This window comes from Tyto alba, unplaced genomic scaffold (genome assembly GCF_018691265.1).
Source record: "Tyto alba isolate M040663 unplaced genomic scaffold, T.alba_DEE_v4.0 Super-Scaffold_46, whole genome shotgun sequence".
Classification (NCBI taxonomy): domain Eukaryota; kingdom Metazoa; phylum Chordata; class Aves; order Strigiformes; family Tytonidae; genus Tyto; species Tyto alba.
Genome location: NW_024881322.1, coordinates 2,992,590 through 3,006,656, shown reverse-complemented (window position 1 = coordinate 3,006,656; position 14,067 = coordinate 2,992,590). Strand labels below are relative to the sequence as shown.

General features: G+C 37.2%; 1 protein-coding gene across 2 annotated transcripts in view; it reads left to right on the top strand.

The window, feature by feature from the left end:
* The window catches only part of GADL1 (glutamate decarboxylase like 1), an 86,919-nt gene that overhangs the window by 14,425 nt on the left and 58,427 nt on the right, over nt 1-14,067 (top strand). For both annotated transcript variants that reach the window (XM_042806532.1, XM_042806531.1), the window contains 5 exons: nt 486-592; nt 1,679-1,794; nt 7,621-7,700; nt 7,816-7,870; nt 10,908-11,024. In XM_042806532.1, coding sequence (XP_042662466.1) covers nt 486-592; nt 1,679-1,794; nt 7,621-7,700; nt 7,816-7,870; nt 10,908-11,024 — 475 coding nt within the window. The remainder of the gene's footprint in view (nt 1-485; nt 593-1,678; nt 1,795-7,620; nt 7,701-7,815; nt 7,871-10,907; nt 11,025-14,067) is intronic.

Sequence of the window (14,067 nt, the reverse complement as noted above, 5' to 3'; positions counted from 1 at the left end):
CTTTTTTTGTAGTTTGTGAGGTGGGATTTAAGAGGAGAGATCTTTATTTTTCAATGCTTTTAAACCTAGACTCTCATCGTAGTGCATAAAAATGAATTGATCAGACTGACTTAGTTGTTCATTTCCTTTGAAGCATTCTGTGCAGAGTTGAATGCAAGTGGTTACTTGTCTACTGTTTACTTGCAAATGTAAAGCCTAACCAAAAAGTAATTGTTGCTTGCGATAGGTCTTTATAGCTGAAATTTAAGCGTGTGACCTACATTAAAAACAAATGCTGAGTGTCAATGTGATGCTGTCGGGAAGTAAGCAAGTGCTCTACTGGGTCAGATCCATAGTGTTAATGTAGAGTTCTACTGCTGATGGTGGTCATTTTCTCTGATAGGTTAGAGAAAGGTGCAAGAAACCTTCATCTAGTTTTAGCAATATTATGTGGCATGAGTTCTGTAGTCTTAGCAGTAATCGTGATGCTTTCATTTTTTGTACAGATATACATATGAAGTATCCCCTGTGTTTCTGTTGGTGGAAGAAGCAGTCATCAAGAAAATGATTGAGTTTATAGGCTGGGAAGAAGGTGATGGTATATTTAATCCAGGTAGGAACAGTTCAACTTTCATGCTGAGCCATTATAAGCGAACTAATACCAATAATTCCGTGAACACTGAATTCGTGTAGAATATTTGAAAATGCATGCAAAAATCTGGTGATGCACACACAACTATTTAGTCCAGGTTTATCTTGTGTGTTTCTAGTAATTCTGAGAATCTGATAAGTGAACGAATGAAAACAGTTCTACATTAAATATAATTATGTGGAAATTAATTGTTTGTAACTGATGTCCTTCCTGATCTTATTAACAACAATAACAGTCTCATTGGATTGAGCCAAACTGGTTGACAGTCAGTAATTCTAGCCTACATGTGAGTAGTAAAAAAAATAAATAAGCTAAAATCCCCTAAAATTTTTTTTTGAAAAAAAAAAAAATTAATGGTATGGCTTTTCCTTCGTGTAGATTTTATTTATGTTTTTGGTAGAATCCTTGCTTTTATGGCAGAAGGGCTTAATTAAAACTTACTGAGATATGTCAAAAGATAAATGAGTGATACTTTTTTTGTGCTGGTTTTATGTAAGAGTTTTTCTTACTGTTTTGATTTTGTTCTTTTAAGTGAATAAAACCACTCCAGATCTTACCTTGCAGATCTTCCCATTCCCACTTGCTGTGATTTTTTTTTTTTTTTCCTAAAGGATTTTTTCACCCCACAATACTCTGAGGCCTGGTTGCCCAGGAGTTGTCCTAGGCTCTGTATGGTGCAGCCACCGCTGAGCTCGGTGTGGGCAGCCGAGCTGGCACTGCTTCGGTGTAAATGGGAAGGAGCTGTTGCAGGGTATTCTCTGCTGGGGAGGACAGTTTGAGCACAGTTCTTATTCTTCAGGAAATATCCCCAAAGAGCGTTCAAACACACTTGTTTCCATGCATGCTGCAGAGCCCAAAGTTCACTTTTATGTCTGTAGGCTTTTGGGGAAGAAATAAACTGTGATGGATGTATCTATAGTCTGCCTGTATGTTGTTTGTTTGTTTTTTTTTTTTTTTTTTTTTTTTCCCCAAGTAGGTCAAGTACTCAGACACAAGACAAGTGTTAGGGCTGTGGCTAATGTAATATTTGTATGTCTTTTTCTGCAGGTGGCTCTGTTTCTAATATGTATGCTATGAACTTAGCAAGATACAAATTTTTTCCTGAGATAAAGGAAAAAGGGCTATCAGGTTTGCCAAGACTAGTCCTGTTCACTTCAGAAGAGGTAAAAACAAAACAAAAGTTTTTTGAACTTTATTTTTCAATGGCTGCAAAACTATGTAATTTGCATATTTGATGGGACATTGGTGCAATAGATTTGTCATCAGTGTATGATGTAGAATACTGGAGTTAAGCAGAGAATTTTAATGGTGAATTTCCCTGCAAAAGCTTCCTTGCTTTCAGAAAACAAACAGGGATGTTCCTGCTCTTGGAAATTGCTGATATAAGAATAGGTTGTATGTGGGGCAAACCTGAATCAGAATGCATGTGGTGTGTTGTGGAGGTCTTCAGCATTGTATTTCCCACAGCATAGTCTAGCAGGGTCCATAGGTAGGTTTTGGATGTCATCATTTTTTTTTTTTTTTTCTGCTGGTTTAATTTGTACTAAGCTGAGCATTTGTGGGCCTGTAAGATGTATTTCTGCAGCTCCCACTCTGCCTTGGGTATGACTACAGATTGGTTGTGGTACAGAACCAAAGCTATTTTTCCATTTTGGAAAAAACTGCTGGATCTTTAGACAGTTCTTCTTTAAATTATTTAAATATGTGGCTAGTTTTAAAGTTCTTTGATAATATCTGTCCGAACCGCCTGTGGGAAATTGAGTTATATTCATACCTTTAGTCTGAGGCTAATTTTTGGAGGCTTTTTTCTCTCACCTGTCCCTCCAATTTTAAGAGTTTATCATTTAAACGGTACAGAGTTATTAATTCTGACTTCACTATATAAAGGCCCCAGTGGAAGTGCAAACCTTGTTGTACTAGGAAGTGTATAGTTACTAAAATAATTTTAGGTCTTAAGTTTATGCTCCAAACAGTTTGCAGTGTAAACAGACAAGAGGCTTATTTTGAGGAGGCCCGAGGGATAAAGGCATTGCATAAGTTGTCCAAGACAGCACATATATTTTGGAACTGAATCCAAATGTCATAAATAAAGGGATTTTTTTTTTTCCCCAGGCAAAATATATTTATTTTTTTTCTTTCTGAAAAGTGTGTATATGAAATGACATTCCAGTTCATACTTAATCCATCACATTACATCTTAAAAAGTGCTAAGGAGGAAAAACTGAGGCTGAAACATGTTCTGTCAGTGCTTTTGAATTGAAGCACATAGAATTTTTATCATGAAGTAACATTTCATTTCATTGCAAGATTTAACTAAAATGTATACTTTCATACTTTAAAACAATCAAGCATTTAATTTCATGTTGAAAGACATTTTATTTGGCCCCAAGTGTAAATTTATGTTGATGTCTTTGTTTCGCCAAAAAGATCAAAACTATAAAACAAGGAACTGACCAGGAAAAATTAATTGGTAAATTATTTGTAAGGCAATGCTCTTGATCTCTAATACTTTGCTTGATTCACAAAACCATGTTGTCTTTTAGTAGTTCGATATGTTGGCTGCCACTTTTAGTGGCACTTGTAGTAGTTAGCTATTGCAGCTGTTACCTAAGATCTCTAGTGTTTATTCATGGTTATGAGGGAGGAGATGTGCATGTTCATGTATACTTATTTTAGATTTGCCAGTACTGAATCCAAGTTATATTACCTTTTGGAAGTCTGTTTAGTACAGATATGTCATACTGAGAATATATATAATAAATGGCCCATACGGGAGATAAATGCATAAGTCTTAATTTTGTATTATTTGTTTTTATTTCGACCCTTCTTTTATTTAGCATTTTGCACCTTTTTTTTTTGTTTGTTTTTGTTTTTCTATTTACTGAAGAGGTACTTGGAGAAGCAAATGATTAAAAAAAGTTATTCTGGAGAAGTTAACCTGTGTTTGTTTTCAACGTGACTCAGGCAAACAGTGTTGGCATGGAGGAGCCATGAGGCTACAGCGAGCTGAGAGTATTGATCAGGAGTCAAAACACATGGCTGCTCATGGCACTCATGTCATTGCAGGGCTTGGCATTTCAGCGCTTGGCTTCAACACTGTGTTCAAATAAAATGATTTTTGCCATGAGTTGCCAAGTCCCAAAGCTTCAGTCTGGCACTTGGCAGACTGAAAGAGTTGTTGCCTTGCTGTAGAGCGCGGGAATGCACGCACTTGTCAGTGGCTTATTTTATGTGATCTGGGGCTATGTATTTCTTAGAATGCTCTTGGATAACATGAAGGTGTAGGTTAATATATAGCCCACCTAAGGTCCTCGCCTGCTCTGTTTGGCCTTCAGGAATTAGAGGCTCCTTGTTCCTGCAAGTAAAATTCTTAGCTACTTAAAATTACGGTGATACACCATGAACACTGTTTATGCTACTGCTCTGTGGTTCTCTTGCTGGACCATTACAGAGTGATTCCTCTTGAGACAGTAGCAGTAGGAGAGAAATTGTCATATCCCACTTTCTTGAGGCATGATTTGTGGCTCTGTAGGAGCTGAACACAGTTGTAGTTATAGATGTCAGCCCACCTTTTTATCACTTTTTGTTATTTGAGTCCCATCTGAACTTTATTCTGACCTAAGAATGTATTGCATTGATCTGAACGGTAGAAATCTGCTAAACTTGATGTAACTGAGGGTAGAAGAGGATGTGTAAACAGCTGAAATGTGCATGCTGATGTGAGCAGTTTTTTAGATGCAATGAAACTAAATTCCTCCCCAGTGCAACTTGATCATGAAAGTAATAAAGTGAGAGAACGCAACATTAACTCACCATGTTGTCCCCTGTTGAAATTACAACAGACAAAAATGAGCAATAAAACAATCTCATAATAATGTAATTGCTTTATGCAATCATGTTTCTAGGAAACTTTTCAAACTCAAGGAGATACAAATTTATCTTCTGTTTTAATGAGCAAAGGGGGAAAGTACCTTGTCTCTGCAAACGTTATTAGGAAATGAAAACTATAGCTATAGTTAAAATAGTACAGCAGCACATCTTAAATGCACTGTTCCAATTTGATCTTGTGCTCAAAGGCATTCATTTCTTACTACAAATGGCTACAGATTTAATAATGTATCCAAGCAAACAAAACTGCAAAAGACATAGCAAGACTAATCTGAACTCACAGTATTTAAAGTTATTATTTAAAATTATATATCTAATCTAGATAAAAAGAATACCTTCTATCAGGATATTTCTTTCTCTCTTTTTTATTTTTTTTTTTTTTGGAAAGGGAACTATGAACAAGTGAATTAGTTGACACTGTTGTGACTGGAGCTGCTAAATGTTCTCTGGTATATTTTTTTCTTAAAATGATGCAGCGTAATTTAGCATAATGGCTTCCAGTAATGATAGCGGTGGAAAAAATAATAAATTCGTGCACGTTTTCAATCAGTATAACTGAAAGACTACTTTTTTCATCAAAGAAAGTGTATTCTAAGTCTATGTATTAATATAAGCCTTGTCCCCTTTCTGTCCTGCTGAAGACCTGACTATTTTCCAAGAGGCACAGAAGTGCTTGTGGAAGCGAGAAATAATGTACCTTGCAGCCTGTTTTGTTTTGGTATTCCCTTTGTTCTTTTCTTTCCCTCTGCTTTTTGTTATAATCTCTCAGGTGCTCAAGCGTCTTTCATCTTTCTCCCAGTCTCCCGTATAATTTTTTTATAAAAAAAATATATGATTTAGTCATTGTCTGTTTACTAGTATACTGAATTTGCAGGTCTACTGCTTTCTCAGTTTGGAGCAATCTGATTATTCTTGGTGATTCATACCTTCCATTTGAACCTAATGAATAGAAATCAGTGATGGAGGCAACTTGTATTTTAAGTGATTCACTAATCAGTTGAAAACATCTCCAAACTTCTATTGAACAACACAAAGCCACTCTACAATCGTTATTACCATTATTGATGCAATTTGATGTAATGTAAGACTAATTATCCACCTATGTGTGTTGTTATTCTTGTAACAGGCTAAATGAATGAGCCCTAGAGGCTTTGTGGATGTGTCATGTTACAAAATTAAGCTTTCTTAAAACTACCTGATAGAATCAGGTAGTGTCTTTGTGTGCCTTTATTTAAAAAGTAGGTGATGGTGGGGGAAACCTTTTTGTCAAAAAGAAAGAGCCCTTTGAGATGATCCATCTCATCAAAATAAGCGTGACAGGCTTGAATACTCTTAATATATTCATGCCCACACGTTAAAATGTTGTACATTTTTCATAATTATGTTCCGCAGTAACTGCATTTGTGTGAACTCTTTGGAAGAAAATGGAATTAATTAACCACCTGGCTTTACCTCCTGTATGAAAAGTAACAATTCTAGACATCTTCACGGTTGCTGGAGTATGTGTTTTTTTAACTCTTCAGTAATAATGTGAAAAAGAGTCAATGTTATTTTTTGAGAAGATCGGTGATAATCCAAGGTTTGGATGATCTTGATTCTGAGAACTGTGTAGTCCTGTGAGATGCTACATACTCTCAAAACTGACTCCCTTGAGTGGGTAGGCATTTGGCATGCGGCAGGTTATTCAGAGTGGTTTTGACATCTAAAATTATCTTCAGATTAAGAAGGTTACTGTATCTTGAATTCCCAGGCTAATCTTGAAGATGGATTAAGTTGAGATCATCATACTCTTATTCTGGAATGAGACAAAATGTTCTTATGCTGGAATAACAGTATCCACAGTAGAACAGGTCCCCTATAGAAGTGAACGTTGGAAATATGGTAAGATACCTTGAATATTTAACAGAAAAAAGGCTTGTAAAAAGTACAAAGTGGACTGTGAGCTTGAGTATCCTTCACACCCACATGCATTTTACCACATTCTGATTGAATAAACACCCATTTCTAACATCCTTTGAGCAGGTGAAGGGGCCTCTTCCTTTATGCTCACTTGACAGGCTTCATACGCTGATGTCCTTTACTCAGTGTAAAGTGAGAAGTGGGCTGCATGTATCTGTACTCACGCAAAGATACCTCTGTGATGACACCTAACTAAAATTCTTTGCTGAAATATTAACTTCATTTTCTGAAAAATGCAGACTGGTCTGGGCTTGAACCTTTTGCAAAATCCATATTTACTTTTGAAGATGTGCTGAGTCCTGTCTAAAGTCTGCTTGCTTTCATAATGGCTTCTAAGATTTATGTTCAGGTGAACAACCTTCACGACACCGTGATTTTCAGATCCTTTTGCAGAGATAAGGCTTTGAAAGCCTTGGCAGTCTCAATTGTACCATGTCTAAAGGCTTTGGTAAGTCTTGAGGCTTGAGCTCCTTGATCCTATGAACAGAGTTGCTGGATCAAGCCAAGGGTCAGCTTATCTAAATATCCTGCCTCTGGCGGTGGCCTGCAGCTGATGTTTATGGAAAGCATACAAAAGAATTACAAGGATGAAGTGGTAGTGGCTTTAGATGTATCGTAAGATACATCCTAATTAAGGGTCTGGTTTCCAAGGAGTGGTGCTTTTAGACTTTCAGACCTATCGGTTGCTTCTAGGCTGTTGAGTTCAATAACCTTTGGGCCTTTCTTACGCATTTAGTGATTCTTACGCTCGTTGATACTTTTTGACTCAGTTCTACTAAAACAATCAATTAACAATTCTTCCCCAATGACACTTCAAAATTTCTACTTTTCATTCTAATGCAGAACCAGCTTTAAAAAAAATTATATGGAATAGAGCTTTTTATTTTTTTAAGCTCACATTTTAAACATGGTACACATCTCTCTGTCTTATTGTCCCCAGCCTTCAGTGTGTGCGTCGTTGTTAAATACAGGATGGTCTGGGTTCTGTGTATCTTTGTCAGTTTGCTTTTTGTGTTAGAATATGCTGTTGTGATGACTGTTAGCTGCTGTTAAATTAACTTCAGTGTCACTGTTTCCTATGCTAAGGAATTTTTCTTTTAATTGCGTTACTTTTTTTTTTTTTCTGCCTCTTACATTTACAGTGTCATTACTCTATGAAGAAGGCAGCCTCCTTCCTGGGTATTGGTACAGAGAATGTTTACTTCATCAAAACAGATGAAAGGTAAGCAAGCAAAAGCCATGGTTGTTGTCTCTGAGCCTTTTTAAAATGCAGTAGTGCTGTACGTAACCAACCTATTTGAATGTAACTGAAAAAGTTTTAAATCTGTGTCCCTTAGAGGTAAGATGATACCTGAGGAACTGGAGAAACAAGTCCAACGGGCCAGGAAAGAGGTGAGAGGGGGGAGAGAGCATGAAGGATAGAGGAGGAGTGTGTGCCGACTGTGTGCTTTGTGTCTGAGTGAAAGGAAGGAAAACTAAGAGGGAGTGAAATCTTAAAAACAGGGCAATTAATGTAACAGTGTCCTTACAGGTTCAATCTGTTTGCCACAAACTTGTGGAACAAGCCAAGGCTTCTAGGTGCTACACTCTTATGAGGGAGAAGAATTCCACAGGGTGTTTACTACTAATGAAAATCCCGAGTACAATGCTGCTCTGAAGTATTTAGCACATTTCTTCTAGGATTTCTTTGCCCTTGATCCGTTTTTAAATGGATGCAGTGTTTGTTTTCCTTAAATGGTAAATGAAAACTAGGTTTTTCAGTTAATTACAGCAGCTATTGCTCTATCCTCTGCAGTGAGCAAGAACTGTGACGTGGCTTAGTCTCTAAAACTATAATACAAGCTACAAATGTTAAATCTGGTCCTTTCTGGTGTTGTAGCAAGAGTGTAGAGATGCAGTCCTGTGCCTCTTTTCCCCCAGGGACATTGCCAAGTAGGAACTTAAAGGCCAGCATTTGGAAGTGTACTGATGTCTGTATTTGGACAACATTAACATTAACTCCCACAATCTGTAAAGCAGAAGTTACCATAGTCAACATACTTAATTTTAGAGAGCATGGAGGACTGAAAGCAAATTCTGAGGCACAGAGCATCTTCTTTTGGCTTGGTTAGCTCACCTTATTTCTCACTTTCAGTTTGTGCATCAGAGCAGTAGAACTCAGAGCTCAGCCCTTAGTCCATGATCTGTGAATACCAAGCAATTAGTGCAGTGTCCATGGTATAGATGAGACCCACCCTGGAACCCTACCTTGGGAAACCTGCTTTTGTGGCTGATGGAGAAGCCAAGGCAGTGCTGTGCTGTCATGCACTGGCTTGGCCACAAGAACTTCCACTAAGATCTGATTTAGATAAATCTTCTGCCAAACAGCCATCTCTTCTTTGACTTTTATGCTAGAGAGCATAACTGTTGATACATGGTGGCCCTACTGACCTAGCAAACTCTCTTGCTTGCCTCTTTCTGTATTTATCTGTAGAAGACAACCTGTACTTTACACATTTGAGCAAGCTGGGGGGAAAAAAAGGACTGAAATTAAATGTAGAAAGCAGAAGCAGGATGAGCTCATTGTTCTTACAAAACCAGAATTCTTGTTGTTTCATGTAATAATAAATTCAATGGTTATTTGAAAGAAGTCCTTTGGCATTTATGATTTTTAAAAAAAGGTCAACCTCACTATGGTGCTCTGCAATTTAAAAACAAATGTTCTATATTAAAATGCTCTGCTTACAGGAGAACACTTTCACTTGCATTTTAGTGGAAGTTACAGGTATATTGGAAGGTTTTCATTTCACCAGAGCTTCAGTAAGTGTGTCTGTCATTGATAAAGTGCTACTTTACAACTTTTACAGCAGGACACTTCAGTGAATTACAGTAAATATTCTAATGACTCTAGACAACAAAGAATGTATTTAGTAGGGATAGAAGCACAAAATGATCACTGAATATGAATAGTGTCTTGTGCGTCTTTTTAGAGAATTTAGATTTAACTTTATCATCAAGAAGAATACAACTTTAATTCACTTCTTGGTGGGGAAAAATGTAATGATAACAATCTTTGGAATTTGTAGAGATCCTAGACTTGTCCCCATGTTTAGTCATGTTACCTACTGGCTGCTCGGAAACCTTTGATGTAGCTGTGGGAGAAAGTTGGTGAGAACTCTAACAGAAACTGGGTGCAGCAGGTACATCTTTGCCTCACTTGCAAGTGTTTTGTACTTGAGCTTCAGTATGGTTTGTAAGTTTGATTGACTTTTGTGGTAGATTGTACTAGAAATGAATGATCAAGAAGTGAATTATAGGCTGGTAATTCTTTGTGAACGTATGGGATTAATTTAAATTCATTCCAAGGTTCCTTTTCACCGTTTCAGCAATTTGTAAAGAAATTTTAAAATACAAATAAATCATAATTATATATCATTCTAACAGTCTTCTACACTGTTAAAGAAGTATAAAACTGTCAGAGCGTAAATGCGAATCGAGCCTGTCTCTGTAGCAGGTGTTTAAAAGTGGCAATATTTTTTTCTAAAAAAAAAAAAACCAAACCCCCCCCCCAAAAAAAAAAACCAAAAAACACCACAAAAACCCCCCATATTTCAGCTGAAGATATATAGAAGGCTCATGTAGCGTTTGATTTTTTTTTTTTTTTTTTTTTTAGCTGATGTCTGATTTCAGTGAAGCTACATTGAGTTACATCAGCAGAGAGACTTACATCATCTGAGAGATCTAATTCACTGCAAGTGAATTCCAGTGATCCCAGAGCGTACAGTTTAATAACGACTTTAGTGCCTCTTCAGTAGCTGCGTTGTCGTGGTGTGGACCAGATGCTGAGGCGTGCAGAGGGCTTTGCTGGGGGTCAGGCAGGGGGGCCAGGCAGCAATGACTGTGTCGCAGTTGCGGTGTGTGCCAGCGCTGCCGAAGGCAACTCGTGTTCCCGAACTGAAGGTTCCTCTTCACCAGGCAGAGAATTAGGGACTTGGTAGAGACAGGGCAGGTGGAACCCCTCGAGGGATGAGCCCTTGCCTTGCATGGGTAGTCTGCTGGCTGAGTTAGTAGCTTTATTTTATTTGGCAGAATGGCAGCAAATACGGGAGTAAAATGTGGGAGACTGCAAAATGAAAATCAGTGTATAAAGAGAGATGTCAAATACCCGGTATGTTTTGATCTTGACAAAACTAGCATCTGTCAAAACAGTCTGAAGCTGGTGAAGTCTGCCCTGGGATGGTGTTAACTGAAATGAAAAATGCTGCCTCTTCCCCCCTCCCCGCCAAAGAGTCAGCACTTTCAAATGCAGTACCTTCTGCTACGAAACTAAAATGTAGACTGTCGCATCTTTGTCCTACATTCCTAGACCTTTTTATACGTTAGCTCTGCAGATATACTGGAGGAAATGAGCAGTGCAAATGACAATTTTTCGTTCTGAATCCTGTTGCAGGGGTCAGCACCATTTCTTGTCTGTGCTACAGCAGGCACAACAGTACTGGGAGCATTTGATCCTCTGGATAAAATTGCTGATATCTGCGAAAAGCATGGCCTCTGGCTTCATGTTGACGTGAGTCTGTATAGTGTGTAGTTTTGTTTAGCGTTGCTTTTTTTATAATTGCTATTTTTCTTTGACTGTTGATGTTTCTTTGTAGAAGTAAGTCGGGCTCTAATAACTTTTTTTTTTTTTTGCATAGAGAACAGGAATACATTCTGATTGCTCTGTTAGGTGTGCTGAAAAACAGCAAATAATTTGGTTATGAGAAGCAGTCAAAGGTATTCTGTCATTGTCAGGTTATATTTCAAAATGTTTTTAAAATTAATTTCTTCTTGCTACCTCCTAAAAATGCTTCAAAGGTGATTATATACAAATATAACTTCAGATTCTTTCCACATGCTGTTAGAGAATGGACACATTAGAATTGTCATGTATGGTTCATACAGGTTAAAGCAAAAGTGTATTTCTGACCGAACCTGTCATAAATTATTGTTTCATATTTACAGGTTTGAGTTTCCTTTACATCTCCTTATGTGTTCCTACACTGTTCAGAATTTTTTCTTTTCTCATTTCTTTATGATCATGGGCTTGGATACTAAAATCCATTCATGAACTATTTTTGAATAATCATTGAGCCTTTATATTATGTGAGAGTTATCTGTAAGTGTATTTTTCAAAAACTAGGTTTCTTCATATTTTCTAAACCTGCATTCTCTTTAAAATTGCAATGCCACAAATGCAGATGGCTAGATTAAAAGCCATGGAGCAGTGAGGGAATCTGGAGCAACATTAATGGAGATTTTTAGACCTGTTCTAAACTTCTGAAGTGTTTGTTTAATATTGAGTATCTAAAGAAAAATCATGTAGGCAGCAATATGCGTTTCAAATAAAGGTCTTGCAGACATTAATAAATAAAGTTGTTGTATGTGTGAGTCAAAAGAGTTTTCTTATTGACTTGTCTGCAAAGCCTTCCCATGGCTATGTGCTGGTGAGAATGACCCAGCAGCTTTTCAGCAGAATTGCAGCATTCACTTGAGGTGCCAGTCTCCTGCATGTCTGCTTGTAGTCGATGGAAAGAGGGATGTATTCAGAATCTGTGTTTGATCTTGGGTGAGTTGAATAGACGTGGCTGGAGCCATCTCCAGTGGCTTTAGGACAATGAGTATTCTTCTGACTTAGTTCCTGTAGCTGAATAACTAAAGTTAGGTGGGATGACCCTGGGCCATATTCTGAACTATATATACTTCGCAGGCAGTTGATAGTGTTTTGTAAAGAATTAACTTCCTTCTTGCAATTTTGCCTCATGTTAAACCAAGGTAAAAATGTCAGTGAATATCGTGAGGTTAATTTTCTGTTTGAACAGTGCCTGTAGTTGTCAGATATTAATTCCTTCCCAGTAGAAGGACAAGTGTCCAGTAATAAATTGGGTTTATGGTCTGGAAGACCAATTGTTTTGTTAAGATATGATTCATGTTATAAACTTCTCAATGGTTCTCAGGAGTTCTATCAGTATTTTTTCCATCCTTCCATCAACGCTCTACAAAGAGTTGAGTGGATGACTTTATTGTTTGTTTGTTTAAAGTTTCTAACTGTATTTATGAGAACAGGATATGGGGAAAAGACTGAAAGCTTTCCATGTAAGTGACACCAGCATACATGTATATACAAGTGTGCTATGGTAAAGTAAGCAGACTGTAATTCATAATGTGACCTTTCTTCATTCATAGCACCACTAGAAATAGGTTTACTAGAATAATATGTGAAAAAGTACAGTAAGACCAGGCATCTGCTATTCAGAAAGAGTATACAAGAAACAGTGAAGAGTTGGATTTTTTTTTCTTTGTTTTCAAGAAAGCCTACCTCCTTCTAGCCTTATAGGCAAGAATATAATATTTTTGAAAGCTTTGAGAATCTACCTTCCTCTGAAAGGCCTGGCTGCTTGTTGAATGATTTACATGTTATTCAGTCTGAGTTATAGCAAGTGAGTACTGCTGTTTGGGCCTGCTGTAACTTTGGAGGAAGAAAAGACACAGTACAATTAAAATAAAGATTAAAAAACGTGGAAATCTTTGTCTAATTTAGGACTTCTCATGTATCATTGGGAATCATGATTATCTACTGCAAATGGTCTCAAGAGCTGTTTATAAGAATATCTTACATGAATGTCAGTGGTATTATTTCCAGATTTACACTGATGTATCTCATTTCAGAATATTTTATGATCCTGAAAATTGATATGTTTGCCTTAGGGAGACTCTTTTTATTAAATATGAAATGATAAAGCTCATGATTCTTAGGAAGGGCAAAAGGGAGAAAGTCAACATAAAATCAGTGGGCTTCAGGAAGATAAATTTCAATAAAGTCAGAAATAGTAGATAAGCTCTCACATGGAGACAAACCTAAGGAGGAAAAGAGAGTTAAAGAAAAAGTTGTTTTAAGAAGATAATACCAGCGAGCCCCAAATGTCTCAGCAGTCAAGCCATTCAACAGCCTAGGAGCAGAGACTATCACCAAGCTTACTTTGTGTACATTACATTATTCATACATGCATTCCAGTTGCATATTGCATTCTATCATACATCTGTGATGCCTTTCTTAATGATTTGTTTTGCATCATCAGTATGCACTCAAGCTCCAGCATTTATGTCATGTATTGTGTACATGTAGCTTTAAATACTGTGTATGAGTATTCCCTTTTGGTCTTTACTTTGACTTTTTTTTTTTTCCTATGGCTAGAGCAGAAAACCACGTTTGACCTGTTAGCCTGTGCTTCAGTAGTTAGTTTAATCACACTATGAACACCCGTTCAGCTGTAAGCGGTCTGTTGCATATAAAACACAGTAATTTTCTCATATTATCTCTATTTAGCAATTACATTGCATGGGACATAGGTGATAATCTTAGTATTTTGAACTACCCTGCATTGCTCTCAGTTGAATTTGTCATAAACAAAATGTCTCAATCTAGTCTGATCAATCTGGCTTCCTTCTGTAGTCTCACGGATGGAGGAGAAGCAGTTAACTTTATTGCGTCTTTGCAATATCTCATCAGAAAGCCAGAGAAGCATGCCAAGCTGCAGCCATGGTAGTGAGTGAAAATCTGGCTGGAAAAATCA